General features: G+C 54.5%; 1 protein-coding gene across 9 annotated transcripts in view; it reads right to left on the bottom strand.

Annotated features, from left to right (window-relative positions):
- The window catches only part of AGAP1 (ArfGAP with GTPase domain, ankyrin repeat and PH domain 1), a 409,905-nt gene that overhangs the window by 45,913 nt on the left and 343,863 nt on the right, over positions 1-20,129 (bottom strand). For 5 of the 9 annotated variants that reach the window (XM_045197998.2, XM_045197999.2, XM_053919243.2 and 2 more), the window contains one exon: positions 9,879-9,956. The exons of the other annotated variants lie outside the window; for them this stretch is intronic. In XM_045197998.2, coding sequence (XP_045053933.2) covers positions 9,879-9,956 — 78 coding nt within the window. The remainder of the gene's footprint in view (positions 1-9,878; positions 9,957-20,129) is intronic. 9 annotated transcript variants of the gene reach the window in all.

The raw sequence follows: 20,129 nt of genomic DNA, 5'->3' as shown, positions 1-20,129 counted from the left end.
TCGAGGCCCCTTCCTTACCCTCACTGTGGGGGAAGGCGACCCGCTGCGTAGTGTTCCCACAGGCTAACCAGCGCATGCTAATTCAGGCAGACACAGGGCCACGGGGCCACCCCCTGATCATCAGCATTTGTCCTCTGCTCTCACCGCCCCATCCCCGCTGCAGAAACGAGAGTGGTGGCAGCACACGGACACAGCGTGACCCGCCACAGATAACGGCTGGGAAGCCTCCTGCTGGACCCGCAGGCCCACATCTCATTTGCTTCCTAGTTTCCAGTCACTGGGCCGTGAGCTTGCTGCCGCATCACCTGGTGAGCAGTTGTTATTAGTGACGGTGATGACCTGCCGACCTACGTGGGTGACCACTGCCGCAGTTCATTATCCTCTCAGCTGTCTGCACACCGCCACGCAGCTCACTCATCTGCTGCATGGTGCCCCCTGCACTCTCGGGTCCCCAGCACCCTCGCCCCATGTGACCCCTGACCTCTGGCCCCTGACCTCTGCTGGGCTCCCTGCTGCTCTAGGGCTCTCAAGACCCTACCTTACCAGGAGCCCTTGACCTCCAGACAAGGATGTTCACTCAGCTCATCTCTGAAGAAACTACAGCCTTGTCCCCCTGCCCCAGCTGCTTCCCAGCAGTCTCAGGAGAGGAGCAGCCCCCACTCTGTGCCTGAGACTCCTCCCCCTGACCCATTGACCCCAGGGGGGTGGAGACAGGCCCAGGAAGGGGATGCTCACATCCTTGTTAACGCCCACCAGGCCTGCGGAACTGCTTCCCTAAAGCACCACGCGTGGCCAAGGAGGTGGGGCCAGGATGCCTTTGCAAGCAAGCTTTGCGAGCTCTGGTGCCAAGAGTCCTGTGCTCTATGCACAAAATGCACCTGCGCTTTTGGGATTTAGCTGCCTGCTGAGTGGGGCTTACATCTGTGGAACTTGCTCTGAAGGGTCCCTGGACATAGGGAAGGCAGGCACCGCCTTTTGTGAAACTGCTGTGGGTTCGTTTTCTTGGAGGGCATGTGGCACCTTGAAGATGACCAGCAGGGCCCTCCGTCAATTCTGACACCCATGGGAGTGACCCGCGATGGCTCTCAACTCCTTCCTATCTCCACATGCACCAGGACCCTGGCTGAGGGTCCCCGGCTGGCTCTAGGGTCTTGGAGAAGGAGAGCGACCATCAGTCAGTGATGTCTGCCCTGGGGCGGTGGGGATGCCCACGGCCTGCCCGCCACCTGTTCCCCCTGCTCAGCTCCGAGTGGTCTTTCTGGCGCTGGAATCACTTCTAACACCTGAGGACAATCCTCACGTCTGTATGCCTAACCCCCAAATCCAATCATTCAGAGAATTAAAAACTGCACACAGACAGTCCTCAAATACTTGGTCCTCACATCAAATTAACATGCACAAACCAGACCGGCTGTGGTCCTCATGGGCTCCTGCTACTGGTTACGGTGCTGGTTCTGGTCATAAAACTCCAAAACCACCCAGATGCCTCCGCCTGCCCACTGCCACCCTACTGGTGCCAGCGCTGCTCACCAGCATCCCCAGCCTGCACCTGCCTCCCCGGGTCCTTCCACCTCAGGCTGCCCGGCACTACGACGCCCGAGACACGGGGCAGGGCCTTCCCTACAAATCGCACTTTTTATTAACACACTTCCCTACAAAAACCGTCTAAGGCATAATGGCCGAGCCCCAAGCCTACCCCTTTCTCCCCACTCAAATCACATCCATGCATCAAGAAACCAGACTGTGAGAATTAGGGGCCGAAAGTCCCCAAAAGGGAAGGCGACTGTAAGGAGCGGACACGTGGGTGGCTCAACAGATGGAACCATGGTCGGGTGCCAGAGGGAGTCCCGAGTCCGGCATCCAGTGACCCCAAAGGAACGGGGCTGCAGGGCCCTGTGGCTCCTGGTGAGTCCTCGGAAGGAAGCCGTTCCAAATGCGCCCACCCACGTGGGTGGGACCCGAGCAAACGGCCAGGATCCGGGACAGTGCATTTGCACCCGAGCCCCAAGCGTCACAGATACGGGGTCCAAAACGGCTCCGTGAAGTGTTTAAGGAAGTAGAAGAAAAGACTCTCCTGAATTTTCAAGTAAAGGGAGACCATGAAAACACACTAGGTGGCTCCAAGTAAAAGGCCAGTCGTCTGGAAATTCAAATGACAGTTGTTTAGGGCTGGGGTAAAAGAAGGGGGTGGGGTGAGAACGGCTGGGCAGGCCCGCAGTCCTGGAGAAAGGGGCGACAGGGAGGGCGGGCACTGTGACAGAGGAAGGCTGAGGGGGGGGGGCAGGTGCCGGAAGTAGCGGTGCACCTACGGGCCAGACAAAGCGCGTGCAGGCCACAGGACCGCGCACGACATGCACTTCTTGCTCTGGGAGCACCAGGTTTGTGGAGAGGGACCACCAATCACAAGGAAAACCACACCCGAAGTTGGCAAAACTGGAAAACCGAGGACAAAAAGAGGCTCTTAAGAACGAAGCAAGGAAAGGCAGCTTCTCTTCAGCACATGACTGTAGTGCGGACAACAGCTCCTCGGGAGGGATCTGCCCGCCTGCAGGTCGGAGCGACAGCGTGCTCGAAGTGCGGGGAGGAGAGAACGTCTAGAATTGGGGTCCAGACAAACTGGCTTTCAAGAAAAGAATGGAAAGAGCCTATTACCGACAGACTCTCACTAAAGGAACCACTGAAAGGTACACTTGAGAAGATTCTAGAAAGGTTAGAGGTAGAAGGCTGGTGAGTGAATTAAAAGTTGGATGTGTAGCTACCTACACATCCAAAGATGGCGTCAAACACTACTCGCGTGAGGTCTACCTCGGGGCAGGTGCAGACCCCGGAGAAACGAGGGCGGAGGCGCAGAGCAGACGCGTCCCGGGGCTCTGTACTGTTCCCCAGGGAAGTGAGCACTGGCTTCGGATTTTGATAAATTTGATACATAGGCTACAACGACCACGACAAGAAAAGAAACAGAACGGGATCTCCTTCCAAATCAGGAGAGGGAAGCCGTTTACTCAGGAAAGCAAACATGCGTACCACCTTCGATGGCAGGACGAGACGGACTTGCATACAGCGGGCAGTGAGCGCAGCTCCGAGCCCCGCCACGTGGCTATTCCTAACAATGGCCCTTAGAAGCCATCCTTTCAAGTCAAAGGGCACTTGCTGACGGCCCCGCGGGCCAGCATGAGACAAAGTGGAGAAACAAAGGCCTAAGGAAGAACTGGACGGATAACGACGCCATTCACGGGTTACACACTTGTTCACGCCTGCAGCCCCAGACAACCTGCACGTTATGAGACCCAACGACAGCAAAATACAAGACCAAGGTGACGAAAGGTGAACTGCATTTCTACACCCCAGGCTCAAACAGAAACCACATTTAAATACATATGTTTAAATTTACTTTTCTCCATCTATGAGGGAGCGAAGGAGAGACACACAGAACTGTGAATAAGCCAAATAACTCCCCAGAAGTCACGACACAGAGGGCCACTGCGGGCCGGCAGTCACCTGGAACGGGTGGTCCCAAGAAGACCCACAGCCCACTCAGCGGTGATGGATTCGCCCAAGAGCTCCCGAGAGGGGCAGGAGATGCCTCCCTGCTTCATCGCCTGGTCAAGGAAGCCCCGGCTGGGCCTGCTCGCTCTCATGAAACACCAGTAGGGCTCACCAGAGCCGAGAGCAAGCAGACGCAGGCTGCCCTGTGGCTCAGGCCTGGGGACACTGGCTTGCGGAGAAGCCCCTGGGGCTGCAAGGGTGAGCTGCACGACACGGCCCTAGTGACCCTGGAAAGCACCGCTAGCGCTCACGTCCCAGGGAAGAGCCACGCAGAACTCTCTGCGCCAGGCGCTCTTCTTTCTAGGGGGAAGTCCTGCGGGGTGACGGTGACCTGGAACGGCATGCGCCCTGGAAATAAAGACGTGCGTGAAAACCCACGGTGCCAATACTGCTGTGGGATCGCTGTGACTGCCTGTACGTGTGTCTGTCAAAGGCGTATGACGCACACACAGAGGCCCTTCCCAGTCACAGCATGGGGTGGGCAGGGACATCAAGCCTGGCATTCAGGGCTCCTCAGTCTCAGCAGCAGCTCAATGAGCAGAGAAACACTGATGAAGGAGTGTTTTGGGAATTTTTTTGTTTTAACTGCACAGCTTGGCCCACATGCAGGAGACGACTCCCCCAGCCCGGTCCACTTGAGGTCCAGAACAGCTCCGGAATAAAGATGCAATGCTGCCTCTCCCAGGTGGGCCCTGTGGAGGGGCTCCTGCTGACCGTGCAGGCCAGCATCGGGGCCCCCAGGGGAGAGGGGACCGGCTCACTGTGGAGAAAAGGGTGGGGAGGCGGGGCCATGGCGAAGATGTCTTTACAGGAGGCACCGTCTAGCTTCCAGAAGGAAGGGTTAAAACCTGCCTGCAGAGTCACCAGACGGGGCCCAGTGAGGCTGAGTTTTTGTTGCTGTTGTTTGAGAAAGGGTGCTGCGTTAATACCTGCAGACCTAGTCAGGATCTCAGAACTGAATGAAATCTGTCACATGGCTCTCCTCTGCCTCCCAAGATTAAAGAAAACAGGGATGAGGCCCATGGAGCCATGGGCGACTCCCATGAAGGAACACCTCGCTTCCTGGTGACGCAGGTGACGCAGCTGCCGCCGTGGTAAATCACAGGCACCGGAAGGCAGGACTCCTGGGCTCCAGCTCACCAGGAAGCACAGCAGCTTCGAGGACACCCTCCCGCCGTGCTCCTCGCAGAGTGCCCCGCTCTGCCCCCTTCCCTTCCCTAGACACACATGGACGTCGAGGAAAGGGGCTCTTCTAGGGGTCCCCTGGGAATCAGCAGGGGCTCTGCATGTCCTGGTGACTTCTGTTGTTCTTCTTGACTCCTGATGTTAGGAGAGCAGGAGGTGGCTCTTCCAGAAGTGGTTGTCCCCCAATCTCTAACCAGCTTGTCACCAGCGTAGCAGTGTTTTAAACCGACCGCACCTGGAGAACACTGGAGGTGATGACTGGCCACTGGAAAGCACCTCCCTCGCCATCACAGTGGTCCCCGGATGCAAGGCAATGGAGGTGGCGATTATGAACCAGGAACTCTCCAGTGGCTGGTCAGCATGGAGGAGGGGCAGTCCCACCCACACCAGGATGACCCAAGCATGTGAGGCTCTTGGCTGCTCTACTCTGCTCTGGGGGCCTGTGACCGCAGCTTCTTCAGGCTGTCGTGCCTGGGGTGGGGCTGCGGTGCCCCTTCCCATCCCCTCTCACCTGGGGGCTGTCAACACGGGGCCCGCAGGTTCAGGTACCTTGTCCCTCCCCGGGAAGAAAAACCTCTGCGGGGGAGAATGCGGCTGACCAGCAGGGTGGGGCAGGAGCGGGAGGCTGTCCAGGGTCCTGGATACAGGTGACCACGCAGCCAGCTCCAGCCTCCTGCAATTGGCTGCATGGACCATCCACTGTCTGCCTTTCTTGGCCTAAATCCCTGTGAATGGGCTGTGTCATCTCCAGCCCCAGTGCTGGCTCGTGCTTGGAGAAAAGACCTGCTGCCAGGCGAGTCTCCGGCCCGCTGCCTGGCCTTCTCGCTGGGCGGCAGCGGGGCCACCCCAGACTCAGCCCTGCTTGCCCGGCTGTATCACCACAGTGACTGCTGCACTCATTAGGGCAACGGCTTGGAGATCCTGGGACCCAGACGTCTTCCCACCTTCTGCGCAGACAGAATGCTAACATGGTCAAAGGCGGGTTTTTATAAGCCGGTCCCGCCTATTCAAATCACGGATGGACCGAAGGGCTTTGTGTTCGAGGGAGGGACTGTGTGATGATGTTTTCGTGATCGGTATAGCTGGAGTGTGAGGCCGACCACTCAGAAAGGCAGGCTGGGCTCCCTCCACACTGTCACCTCTTTTGCTGCGTGAAGAGTGAGTGCTCCAGGGGGGAAGTGCCCCGCTGCCGCATTTCATCTCCAGTGGCTTCACCTCACCACCACAAACCCACTCTTGGTGATAATCGCAGTGGCCCATATTTAATTCATTCCGGAAAACAGAGCTCCGGGCCTGGAAATTCCTGATGACATCCACGGGGAGGCGCGTCTCTCAGTTGGAGAGACGCGCCGGTCTGCAGAATTCCAGCCCCAGGGCCCCGACGGCGTGGCCCCGAAGCCCCTGCAAGCCCAGGCCTCAAAGAAAGGGGCGTGGTGGGTTTCCCCAAGTGGTGCTCCAGGGCTCACTGTTTCATGAAGTTCTGCGACTGGGCTCACAGGGACTTGAACCGTTTTCCGTGTTTAACGGTTGGCTGTGGCCAGGCCCACCATTAACAGTATTTTAGCACCATGAACCTGTCGAAACCAACCTTCCCAATTATTCCCAACGACATTAATAATACCGGATATTACACTAATTGCGTCCAGTTTCTATGCAGACAAGGCCCCGTGGGGCTAATTTTGCCTCCGCAGGGGCAGGCAACTCCGCCGTCAGACTGGTTTCAGGAGGAAGCCTTCCTCATTACACAAGTCCGGGCTGTCAAACTTTTTTTTTTTTTTAAAGGTTAATGGGCCAATCAGTCATCAATTATTTTTGCGGAATCCTAGGAAAGGGTTAAAGGGCTCAAAGCAGCTGTAACTGCTTCACATTTGGAAGTTGTTTTCAACAGGAGGCGGTGGACAAGGATGCATTTTGGGGGAGTGGGTGGAAGTGGAGACGAGACGGAAGGATGTGTCCATCGGTCTTCAGGGCAGTTCAGGGAAGAGGAGGACCACCTGGAGCTTTTGCTGAGGCCATGAGGAGCCAGACCTCTGTGCCCAGCTGGGGTGGGCGGGCGGGCGGACGGGCGGCTCACGGATGTCTGCGAGAGGCAGTACGGTGCACCCAGCAACGGCTCAGAGGCCTTCCTCTTCAGAACCGAGGACTCACCGCGTATGCAGAGGCCACCGTCCAAGGTCCTCACGGACCCCAGGAGGGGGTTGAGCCCAGTTCCTGGGGTTCCCTGCACAGCTGGAACCCAGACCCCCCGACACATTTGAGGATGAACACATGATGAAAACATGCCATCTGAACTGGGCAGATGTGACCACGCTCAGCAGGGCGGATTGACATATCCACTTGCAGAGGTGAGGCACAGAACTCCGACTCGGCTTCCATGTGGTCACCATTTAGAAATGACCTCATGGTACAGTAGCCAAGGCTCGCAGAGAGTAGCCATCCTCTCTGCTTCGGACCTCTGCTGTCGCAGAACGAGGGCATTTGTCTCAGGGGACTCGACAGCGCCTCCACGGAAGTGTGAAAGGCAATGCAAACCCCCGGCGGAGTTGTTTTTCCCTCATTAACACTTCAGCGCTGCCAGTGGTTTCTCCCAGCTTCTGCCTGAATCTCCACGTTGCTGTCCTTTAGATCCTGGGCGCCCGCTCTGGGGGCCTCTTGTCTGCAATGCACCTGCCTCCCCCACCCTCTCCTACCTGGGGCCCTGAGTCCCACCCTTATGCCCTCAGCGCACCTGCAACAGAAGCTGCAGCTGGCCTGGGTGACCAGGGTGTGCCGTCCCTGCCTTTCTCCGGCTGGAAGACATTCACAGCTGGTCCCAGGGAGCCTGGTGCAGCCTCAGGATCCTTCTCAACCCAAGTCTCCAGGTAAGCACCACCAGTGTGCCAGCTGGGAGCCGAGGCGCCATGTATTTGCTAGGTCTGCCATAATCTCACCCCCGAGGTGACCCGAAGTGAAGTCCACAGCCTGTGCTTTTATGCTAATTTTTGGAGCCCTACATTTGGTAAATACTTCAGTATTTCTGCTGTTAAAGTGCATGTTACAAAGGAATGCGGTTTAGATATTTTACTCAGTTATGATGCAAACCACACATGTTTAAGCTTTCAGCCAAAGCCCACAGTAATATAAAAAGTCAGTTTTTACTTATTTTCAATTTTTCTTCGATTTTTGTTAGGAAAAGAGAAATGTGAAGCAAACTGGAAGAATACGGCTTGAGACCATGTGAAAACACCACCACAATATAAAATCCCTCCCACTCGAGAAGTTGCTTATTTTGGACAGAGAGAAAAAACCACGCCTTTCTGGGCATCAGACCGACAAGCGGTTCCTGGGTCTCAGGCGAGCATTTCTGCGGGCCGTGAACTCGGTGCGCGTCTCTGTCCAGCAGACAGTGTGCACGGGCAGGATCTGCGCTGGGAAGGAGCCGGTCCCTGGAGGGCAGCACAACGTCAGAGCGTGGTCACAGGGAGCTTCTCCCCGGCACGAGGGAGGTTTGTGTCTTCCAAACACACGGGAAAGAGCTGTGACAGACGTGTGAGTCTGAGACGTGCCAGGCGGCCAGCAACCCCGGCCTGCTGGATTCGGCTCCCCAAACTGTGGGGCGCTGTGCCTCCCTTCCGCCCTCCCCCGCGCCCCGCGCAGCCCCGTGAGGGACCGCCTGCCACGACTCAGGTGTCTGAGGCCGGAAGCCGGTGACCAAACGTGCTGCGGTGAACGTGCACACGTACAAGGGAGATGCGTGTGATACCAGCATGGGAAACGATGTGCACCTCAAGCTGAAAAACTAACATTAAAAAAGAGTGAATGAGTCAGCACCCTTTAAAATGCGACAAAAACGACGCCGAATGGGACTGGTTCTGAAATTCTATTACTTCTACTCTTGTTTTCACTTCCTTGAGTGAATGCTTTGTGAGAAGACGCCACGAGGGTCGAGCTCCATTGGTGCGTTAGTAGAAGACCGTTTCCCCTTGAGGAATGAACAAAATTTATGATTAAAATATCGGTCTTTAACAAGTACTTTTGTTTTTCAGATTCATTCATTTTTCTGGCCGAGGGCACGGCATTCCGTGGCGAGACCAGAGTCGTGGGTAAAGGAAGGAGAGGGGGCGGTGACATAAATCAGCAAGGGTTAGTGGCCGGGATGTGAGGAGCGGGACTTGTTTACAGAAACACTGTGCAGTTTAAAATTTACAAGAGATTTAATGCCACCGCTTGGCAATCGCTAAAATCAACAGCCCAGAAAACAGTGACATTAAGAAAAATATTACAGTTATAATCACCCCCAAATAAGTCAATTAGTGTTAGGGCGCGAGCGTGCGAGTACTTGACCCTTTTGGCACTTACGTGAAAAAACGAGACGCCCCCCCATTACGCCGTGATTGCCGGCGTGTGGCCTGTTTTGCATCGCGCGCCGTGCGCCCGCCTCCTCCACAGGGCTCGGCCGGGGGCGCTCCTCTCCCCTTTGCCTGGCATCAAAATAATCCTGACCCTTGACATTTGTAATCAGAAGAGAAAGGCAATTTATAATTGTGTTGTTCAGATGAAGGCGGGGGAAATTCAATCTGCCATTATACAAGAGCAGTGACGGCCGTCTTCGCCGAGAAGAAGCAGCGCAAGTCAATTTGTGAACTTTGGCACCAGACGACCTTTAGAAACACAACCATACACTGAATTTACAAGCGAGAGCAGCCCATGCAAATGGCCCGGGCCGGCCGCCGCTGGGTCGGAGCTGCGTGGAGCATTATGGAGAATGCGTCCGCAAAACAAATTAAGACTGTTACTTAAATGTCACGGCACACTATTGTATTTGGCTACAGATCATTACACCTGATACTAACACTTTTAAAAACTGTAATAACTTGGGAAATATTACATTGAGTGCCCACATGTATAAAGCAAAAGAAAAAAAGAGGAGAAAATAGGTTTCTGAAATAATTTAAACATCACTAGTCTGCGACTGGAGGGAAAGGTCAAAATTTAAGTAAGCTGAAAGGAACATGAATGGTAAACTGAAACACACAGACAGAGAGATGGAGGGGCCACGGGGACAGGTCTGCAAACACAACACGGGTGCATGCGGCGTTGGGGCTGCATTTCCACAGCTGCATGGCGGGGGGCGCTGGTGAGCCCTGGGGGAGGGGCAGCGGCGTTACCTTCGGTGTTGGTGCTGCTGCTGCTGTATATATTTCGCAGGCTACCAACACGGTTTAGTTTCCAAGCTTTGCGTTTGGCTGCATCCCGAGAGCAGAAAGGGGAGAGGGGGAAAAAGAGAGAAAACAAAAAGGAGAAGAAATCAAATGAAAAGGGGAGAAAAGAAACATCAAAGTAGCATGTGACGTTACCTCCATCAGTTCCCAAGAGGCAGTGGGTGCTGGTGGGTCCCTGCCAGCCTCTGCTCCCCCCAACCCCCACCTACCGACCCCCGCCAGTGGCACAGGGACCTTGGGCAGGGCGACTCGGGCAGGGTGGAGGCATGTCCACCAGTGTCATTAGGTTTCCACAAAATCAAACAGATGCCCTGGCAAGGAAGCCCACACATCCCTGTCCCCCTGCTGGGTTTTCCATGTGGCTACTCCAAACGGTGCAAAGCTGGCCTTTTCCTTGGGGGCTGGTTGCATCTTTTGAAGGAGCTCTGGTGCCAGGAGCCACAAGCCCTTTGATTTGGCAAAATCGGGCAGCAGGACAGAGCAAGAGACCCAGGTGATGGGCAGCCCCTGGGTGTGCTGCGGAACGGAGGTCTTCACACCCAGGGCTGCTACCAGACAAAGATGGTTTGCCCTGGATGTAGCCCAGACGTAGCTGGGCCTAGACAGTAACCTACATCAGCAAAAGTCTGCTACCATCTGGCGGCTGTTGAAGGGCGGTGCCACTTCTTTCGGGGCTGTAGGAGGCTCTGGGTGGGGTTCCGAGGACCCCAAAGAGCACGCAGGCCTCCTTAAGCACTCAGTTTGCTGAAGAAAGCATCAGAAAGAAAAACCAAATACCACGTTACCCACGGAGGACCCCTAGGTTCCGACATCAAATGCAGAAACAACTTAACACAGGCAGAGTCCATCCACCCTCACACGGTGTGCAGTGACTGGCTGGGGCGGGATGGGCCCCATGTCCCCGACACTTCATCAGCCCCCACCCTGCTAGCCACCCCTGGACTCAGGGTGCAGGGTTGGTGAAGGACCCTAACCAGACCACCTGTCTCTCTCAACTCCTGGGGCCAGGAAGAAAAGCCAGTCAGACCTCCCGCCGGGCTGTTTTTGGACAACTGTGCGCCCAGTGCAGGCAAGGAGCGCTCACCTCGGGGAACAGGTGTATGCATCTCTGCAGGAGTGTCTGGAGCTCACAGCACGGAGTCAAGGCCTGCGGTGGCCAGTGGCCAGCGGTCAGCTCTGACGCCAACCCACTCCTGACACAGGGCGTGCTGGCTGTGCCTGCCTGCTGTGGGCTTGAAGCCCGAACACTCAACCTCGAAGAGTGTGGGGCGTGCTCTGGCGCGCCAAGTTCAAAGACCCAGGGTGAGAGCCAGGTTCCCGTGAACAGTTCCGCTGCGGACGTGAATCTCAAGCACTTGGGGCATACTGCGTTTCTTCGGAGTGACAACATAAAACGCACACACGAAATACAGACATTTAAGGAAGCAAACGCCATTCTGCAACAGCACAGCACTGTGATTTCTGGAGGCAAATTCTATGTAATGATGAGGAAAAGAACTAGCTGTCATTTACTCGTCACCTGATTTAAAGAGAAAAAGTTAAGCTTTAACTAAACTCCTAAGCATTACTTTGTAGCTTGAAAGCAACAAATAATAAGAAATGTAACCTGTAAACCAGCAGGCATTGAAGTTTGGTGACGGAAGCCCTTCTGCAGTGTATGGGTCTAATTTTTCAGGGGCGGAGACGTGTCCCCTCATCTCTACATCCTCAAGGAATTTATGAGGTACCTGTCCCAGGAAACAGCACACCTGGGAAAGGGGGCTGCACGTGCCCACTGGTACAAACGTCAGGCCTTGGATACAGGGAACCAGAGGGGTCCATTCCAAACGTCTCTTTGAGAGATAGATGCTGAGTACACCACCACCAGGCCCTTCAGTACCACCAGTGCTGGTGCCGAAGCTCTGGCACGTGGGCCTGTAATTCACAAGTTCTGGAAAGCAGCAGCCTCAGAGCCACTGCACTCCTCACCTGAAACTTACCTCTGAGCCACATTTACATATAAATAGGCAGAACAGAGGCCTGGCCCTCTGAGGCAGGAGCTCTGGCTAGCAAACCTTTCTCGCCTGCTTTATGCCTTCCACTTCTCACACTCTGATCTCCAGTTACTGTATGGGTGTCCAGGCAGGAAGTGAGCTGGCAGGCTGGTTTTCTATTAACCTATTGATGAAATAATCAATTTCAATGTGTAAAACATCAAGCCTTTTTCTTCTCCTCAAACAAATGTCTGTTTTCTGGCTGAAACCAGGGTCCTGATCCATGCATCTGTCTCCTGGGGCATTGATTGCTCCCCGGCCACGTGTTCAGAAGCTTCAACAGGGAAATACAACCACATGGCCATCGATAAAAGCTCAGGTTCTGGGCACCACAGCTGCCCAGATTCGCCTCAAAGAGAAACAAAGGAGACACCACACCAAACAGGCTTGGAGCTCCAACCCCAGGCTACGGCAGCAAGCCCGGCCCCCAGGCCTTCCCACCATGCCGCGATGCGCAAGGACTTCATGTGGGCGAGCTGGAGGGATTACATTTTTCTGGCTCATCTTTGTTTTTGTTAAGAAACTTAGTTTTTTAGGAAAAAGATTTTAGGAATATAGTTACTTCCATTTAAACACAGGCTAACTGATTTTGACGTTTTCACTGCTATTTTTCACAAGGACTATTATTTATTTTTTTCATTTTTTAAAAAGTCCCCACCCCAGGATACACTTATTGATCTTACAGAGAGGTTGATGGGAGGAAGGGGGAGATGCAGGGAGGGGGGGGGAGAGAGAGAGAGAGAGAGAGAGAGACTGATGTGAGAAACACTGATTGGCTGCTTCCCGTGCCAGGGATCGAACTCCCAACTTTTTGGTGTGTGGCCCATGCTCCAAGCAACTGAGCCAGCTGACCAGGGTGCAAGAACTATTATTTTAACATTGGAACGGCACCTGTTACGAGACGAGAAGGCAGCAGAGTGCAAGCGCTGTGTGCGTGTGTTCTCTTCAACCAGGACGCTTACCAGGTAAGCGGTGGTCTCCCGGGGCAGCAGGCGCCGGCCTCAATGTCTGCTTCGGCTGCCCCGCAGCTCTGCACGGTCTCAGACGCACGTGCAGGTCATGACAGGCACAAACCCCACGGCACAGTTTCCGATCTGGTGCCAACTGACCGTCAGCCTGAACGCAGACGGTGAGACCGATCTCCCCTCACTAAGGCTGGAACTCTCGGAACCCCAGTCTGGGCCAGCAGGGACGTCAGCAGGCCCGGGGACAGGAAGCCACAAGCAAGACAGCACTCTCCCCTTAACGGTGCCTGAACGGGCCCAGTGCACCCAGCGCGAGACCAGACTGCTACATGAACGCCACACCAAGCGGTGGCCCCAGGGACAGCGGATGGTGGAGACGAATGCACAGAAAACCTCAGTGAACCTCGTCATTGCCCTGGCTGGAACGCACTGTCTAAAGTTCAGAAGGGTCAGAACTTTGGAAAGGGCAGGGGAAGATGGCACAGGGGCCTCTACGGCCCTGCAGTGACAGCGGTGTTGCTAATTTACCCTCGAAATGGAGAGAGCTTACACGTGCCCCCTGAAGGTATTGTCCGCAAGCTCAGAATCAGAGAGGAAAAGGGGCGTGACTGGGTACCTCTGGCACCAAAATGCTAACGGGGACAAGAGGACCGGCACATGAACTTGGGACATCGTGTGATGCAGCCCCTTCCTGAAAGAGACCTACCAACGCCCACACTTGAGGACTGATGGTTTTCTGGTACTAGGCCGCCCGGCTGTCCCCCGGCTCCTCCAGTCTCAAGGGCTACCCAACCTGAGCCTCATCTCATCCCAAAGCAGCAGGACTGGGGTGGGCTCTAGCTCACTGGGAGTTACTAGTGAGGACCTCTGTGCCCCGAAGACCTCTGCGCCCCCTCCGGGCTGACCAAACTGACCAAAGGAGGTGTGGTGTAATCCACTCACCTCCTTGTAATTACTAACAGTCTGGGGCTTCCCACAGGAGACGAAGAGGGGAAGGAAAAATGTGCAAGTGACGGCTTTGTGCTAATTCAGAGTAGCTGGAATCATTTAGAGTTAACGACCCCCAATTATTACACATTGCCTAATTTGGAGGAAGCTACAGCTTTTCATGTGAGTTCACGAGAAGCTTACCAATGACTTAAAATTTTATTTTAAAGGACAATTTCTGTTTTGTTTCTGTAAGCAAAATCTTTTTGTTTCTTCCTACAGCATGTGAGTGCCTGAGGACGAGTCACAGACAGCAGATGGCCGACACGAGACCCTGCTGACTGGCGCTCTCACCGGAGTAAGAATGCTCGTCGGTCGGCGGGCGTGCCCACGCGAGCAGGGTTTCATCCCAAACCCTCCCTCCGCCCCTGCACCAGGAGACCACAGACTTGCATCACGTGCCCTCCGGTCTCCCTGCTACAGTGCTGATTAGATACGTACTCCTCAGACGGCTGGTTAACAGAATGACGCAGCCGTGAGGTTGCGTGGCGCAGCCCCGAGAGCCCCGCTGATGAGCCCCAACGAGGCTGGCGAGGGGAGGCTCTGCAGCCCCCAGAAGCAATGCAGAGAACCAGTAGGATCTTTTTTTTTTTTTTTTACCTCTGAGGAGGGGGCTCGGTGGAGAAGGTGTGCCACTCACTTCTAAGAATGTCTTGCCTGAAAACGAAACAAATACCGCCCCCCCATTCATTCAGGAGGGTGTGCACCTGTACCACCTAGAGCGGCCAGGTGGTCACGTGGTCAGACAGCACTACCCTGCCCACACTAGACGCACAGCGATTTGTCTTTAAAGGTGCTGTGGGTTAAGTGCTGCTTGTGCAGAGAGGTTGGCCTGGGCTCTCGGAGCATTTCAGGCCCAGGCTGACACCAGGGCACTGATGCAGCCCGCCCCCCAGGGGCTGGGACGGACTCTGCTGCCCTTTTCTGTCCCTTCAGTTTCGCGCAGCCGGGAGCACCCTGGTCTTTGTCGGGGGCGATTTCGTTGTGAGGTTAGAGATCGGGGATGCCCTCCGTGCGGCTGCGGGAATGGTCACTTGCTCAAAGGGACTGGGCCGGTGGTCTGTCCTCTGAAAAGGCGGGGTTTTCTGCATGTGAGATGCAGCCCCGGACGCTCTCAATGGGTGAACTCCCTGCTGCTGCTGCCGCCTAAGGAGCAAGGCGGGAACTCTGTGAAAAGGGCCTCTGAGGGGATTAAACTGAACCCAAGGCCAAGCAAACAGGGGACCTGTGTTTGGGAAGCAGAGCAACTTGGTCGTCACCAGTTTCCAGCAAGACTAGTGTCCTTTTTGTAATTCAAGGTCAAAGGCAGCAGGAAAAACAACATCTAACAAAGTAAAACTCTGAAATCATTAATCGACTCAAGTACAAAATTTTGATTTGATTGCTAATAACTCAGGTTGGCTTTCTTTACCGCAAATACGATTTCCACGTGGGCGACTCCTTTCAACACTCTTGGACTGGCGACCTGGGGGGCTTCGACACGGTGGGCCGATGCAGACCCTTACAGAAACCACCACTGGCCCGGCAAAGAGCAAAAGTAAGAACTGAGTAAGAACTCCAGCACACGCCATAAAACCGGAACTTCCAATTAGGTAGAGAGTAGGGTTTTCTTTCGGCCTGGAAACCTATTGAGTGCAGAGCAGGGCTCCAGATGTCCCCCGAATTAACTGGGCATTTGGTTCTGACCCCAAGAGCGTGGACTGAGACGTGAGCTGGGCGGAACGCACCCTTCACGGTGAATCTGTGATGCAGGCTTTTAGCTCGGCTGGTTCTCAGGCGCAGACTGGAGACTCAGCAGCGGGGAGCGGATGCTTCTCTCCTTGTCTGCACGGAGTTGCTGTTTGTTTTGCGAAGGGACAGCTTGCTTAGGGGGGAGGGTGGCTTATCAGGAAACAGAGACTGGGTTCCCTGGCCTCTGGGCCTCCTTGTCTTGCGGGCTGCAGGACAAGGGTGGCAGCAGAGATGGGCTGTGGTGGGGACGCTGGGCTCCGGCACCAGGAGGAGCACCCCACTTTCTGTAGGCCCCGTTCCTCAGCGAATGCTGTCGCCTGTGCCCCGTCACTGTGCAGCTGCCACTCAAACATGAAACAAAGAGCAAATCAAAGTCTCACGTGAGAAAAAGGAAGGGTCGAGAGAGGCTGCTCCCTTGCATTTCCTGCCCAGTGCGGGCAGGCTGGGCCACCGAGGGCCCCCCCCCCGCCCCGACAGAAATGAGTGATAATGGGAAACATTCGCCCCTTTCTTCTCCTCTTTCTTCTCCATTTTCTCCAATAGAATACATTACAAGCTTTTGTAGGATTTTTTTTAACACAAAATCTTTCTCAATGATTCCAGAAAAAAATAGTTTTTTAATAAAACTTCAAGTTGTGCTATCGTATTTCAAAGGCAATGGCCGGTTACAGCAACTCATCAAAGGCACAATTACCCTGCTGCCACTGCCCGCACCCCTCGCTGGGCTATAATTGAGGGGCTGTGATCACTGGGCCACCAGCCGCAGCCACAGCAGACCCAGCGTTTCATCTGCCGTCTCTGGGGCTGACTTCCTACCCCTCTCCCCCGCCCCAGCCTCGTGAAACGATACACTTCAGGGCTAGTCAGTCATTCACGCCCCCTCCCGAGTGGCCACCCAATCTGAGAAGACTCCTGAAGGCACCTTCCAAAGGCATTTTTAACCCTGTGCATTTAGGAAGGCCTTGACTGGACCCTCCTAGGAGTGTTCTGATCTGGGGCTCAAGCAGCCATGGGAGCCAGCAGACACGGGGGCCGGTGTTCAGACAACCACGTACACGGATCAGAGTGGGGAGCGAGAGGGCACTCAACGGCCTCTGCTTCCCGCTGCCATGGAGAGGTGTCCCTTAGAACGCTCACGGTTTCTCCCCGCACAGCTGCCGCGGCGCTCGGGGCGCAAGTTTCCAGCTCGCTCCGTGGTGCTGTCTAGGGACAAATGAGGTCGCTGTCACCTGGGAGGGACGTGAAGAGTGGTACAAGAGCGGACACAACAAAATGATGACAGACGTCTCATTTCTTTAAAAATAACCTAAATATGCCGATGTTTTCTGGCTTCAAGCCAGAACACAGGGGAAGACTGTTGTGATGTTCTCGCAAAAGCCACGTTAATTTCACACTGGTTCAGGATTCAGAGCAACCCACGGCAATCTAACTGTCCTCGCCACATCTGTTCTGAAGCTTTTCTCCACAGGCACATGTGACTGGCACACTTGCGAGAGCCGGGGGCCAGCCCGCACTGCTTCTGGACACAAGGTGTCACGTTACCAGTTTCCAAAACCGGCCCTTTGAATGGCGGCCTGTGGGGTTAGCCTACCAAAGCTGTGGCTGTTCCTTACTCCGAGACACTGAATTATTTCTGATTTTATGCTGTTAAAAATAATACGTTGTGTTTAACTTAATGTAGAGATAGATGGTTACACGTATGAATGTTTACAGATGTGTACACACACGTCTGGACACACACAAGTACTTCCTTCCTTTGCTGTGTCTGCTGAGAGGGCCAGGATCGGTGGTGCCCCAGGGCACCCCCTGGGCCACGTCTTGGTTTCTAACACCGCTGCCCAAGAAGCAGAGGCAGGGCCCCTTGGAGAAATGGCCAACCCTGGGACCAAGGCAGGAAACACACAGGACAAGCCCGGAGCATCTCGTGGCCCAGAGGGTGAGGAAGTGCTGGCTCACACACACACGGGCCACGTTGATGGGGCGCAACAAGAAGGCACAGGACCCACCAGAAAGAGCTCCCAGTAGCCAAGGCTGGGACAGTTTGAGCCAGAATGCAAAGTGCAAAACGAACTTCTGAGAGCCCACACTGATATGAATAAATGGCTGAGTCGACTCCCAAATGGGCAGGAGCGAGACCTCTCCCATGTGCTGTGGACAGCTGCCCGAAAGGGCAGAGTGTGGGCACCCACCCCTCAGTGAGCGCTGTGCAGCCTCCGTCCCCAAGAGTGGGGAAGGGGAAGGAGAGGCAGCAACTTCTCAGAGGAGACACCTGCCAGCCTGGACTCAAGCCAGGTGGTCAAGGTCATGATGGCAGTGGATATGCCCTTGCTAGGACAGGGTGAAAATGGCACCTCCTTTCTGTGGTATTCCTCTCAGTAACCTGGACCCCAGTTCCAGGAGAGGAGCTCTGTACGGTGCACCCGACCGGAACTCCTCAAAATGGCCAAGGTCTGAAAACAAGGTCTCAAAACAAGGTCTGAAGCAATGCCCCCTGCCAGGGGAGCCCGAGGAGACAGGACACCTGAATGTGTGGTGGCTCCGGGATGGGCCCTGGAACAGACAAGGAGGGCACTGGGGGAGAACGAAGGAAATCCAAGCCCCATTCCGACTGCACTTAACGCCCACATGTCAGCCTCAGTTCGGGGACCGCGCTGTCAGAAGACGTGGGTGGTGGCAGGATCTGCTCAGGCACGTGCGTGTACTTGAGGGTGTGCGGGAGTTATCTGTGCTATCTCCTCCACGTTTTTCTGTCTCAAACCTTTCAAGGAAATAAAATCTATTAAGACGTTATTAGAAGCAACCTTCGGGTAGGAATGTAATTTTCCCCCATCGTTCTAATTGTTTCCCTAGAATGAATGCCAGGGGCACCGCTGCTGATCCGCGCTACCCACCGCGCTAGCCGAAAAGCCTGTCGTTTTCCTGTAAAATGAAAGCCACATTTTTCATGCTCACCAATAACTCTACTGATTTGGATACTGGAGTCTGTCGCTTGTCTCCCATGTGGTAGAATGTTGATTGTTCTCAATTAACGTCTTGATTTGATCGTTACCAACTTCAGCTGGTCTGCGCGACCATAGAGCATCATCCAGCGAGGAATCTCCAGCATGAAACTTCGCAAACCCCTTCTGACACGTTTGATCAGTCACAGCACCTTCTCCACACACTGTACACATTTTTGTGTTTCAGTTGCATTTTTACCTTCCTTGAAATAATAAAGCATAATATGACGAAAAGGTTGCCTATATTCTTCTACCCTCAATATTAAAATGGCTATACAAAAATTCACCCATTTTGATTAAGATTTAAAAAATGCACACTGATATGACAGCTGTCACAATACAATCCAACAAAATTGTTTCGAACGAAGTTAAAGACAACTGAGCGCTACTGGAGCCGCCGTACGGGAAAACCGAATGAACTCTGTGGCCACCCAGCAGTTCGCAGCTGGGAAGGGGAGCTTCAGAGCCCGTTTGCTGACTCCCGTTCTTTAGAGGAGAGAACTCCCCCGTGGCAGTTCCTCGGGGTACCGTGCTGTCTCCTTCCGTGTCGTTTGGAATTGTTGACCCTGAAATTATGTTTTTCCTGTAGCGGATTCCAGTGTAGAGGGACCAAAATGTACCACGTTTGAACAATTTTCCCACTAACCTCCAGGATTAGCTTTTTAGTGATTACAAAACAAGCTTTGATCCACTGAAAAAAAAACTGTGCGCACTCCTGTTGCCTTTGGATCTTAGCTCCTAATCAGCACCATAAAAATCACCTTCTCAATAAAAGTGACAGTCACACAGAGCTGGCTTTGTGACATTCATGGAGACGCACGTGCGGAGACTCAGTGGCTCCGGGAAGCTTTGGACTTGGGAATGACCTCGGGACTCTCAGCTGCTGTAGTCGGGAGTCAGCGTGAGCGCCTTTCCTGGCACGGAAAGGACCAGGGGGAGGTTATGAAAACAAGCTGGTAACCACAGGTGCACCCAGAAGACACTGCCCACAGAGATACTTCACCGGGCACCTGTGGTGCCCACAGGCTATACACTCCCCAGAGCCCTTTTCATAGATTAACCCCCAGTATGTGGTGGGAGGGACATCACACTGCCTCGCTCCGCAGAAGCACCGAGTCCACGGGAGTCCACGGTCTGGTGGTTCTGAGGGTTTTGGTCATGACTTTCAGGAACAGACACGAACAAATGAGCCTGTATCACGTAGGCATTGTTTGGGTTTTTAAAACATTATTTGGCTGCAGGGGGTTGGGAACCAGGGTCCAGTGGGCTGATGGTCAAATTTGACCAGTGTGGCGAGTGCCCATGACACTGTCCTCCTGGCGGTCCCTGGTGCGAGGGGAGCTCAGTGAGCGGTGGGAAGAGCCAGTGCTTGGGCATCAATGCTGCCCACCTGACACTGCACAGGTGGCTTTGGGGGGATGCAGGGCTCTGTGCCATGGCCCCTTGTGTGCACATGAGAGTCACCGCTGTCCCAGAGCTGCC

This window comes from Desmodus rotundus, chromosome 2 (genome assembly GCF_022682495.2).
Source record: "Desmodus rotundus isolate HL8 chromosome 2, HLdesRot8A.1, whole genome shotgun sequence".
NCBI classification, from domain to species: domain Eukaryota; kingdom Metazoa; phylum Chordata; class Mammalia; order Chiroptera; family Phyllostomidae; genus Desmodus; species Desmodus rotundus.
Note: the sequence above shows the minus strand (reverse complement) of the source record. Positions and strands in the feature narration are given on the sequence as shown.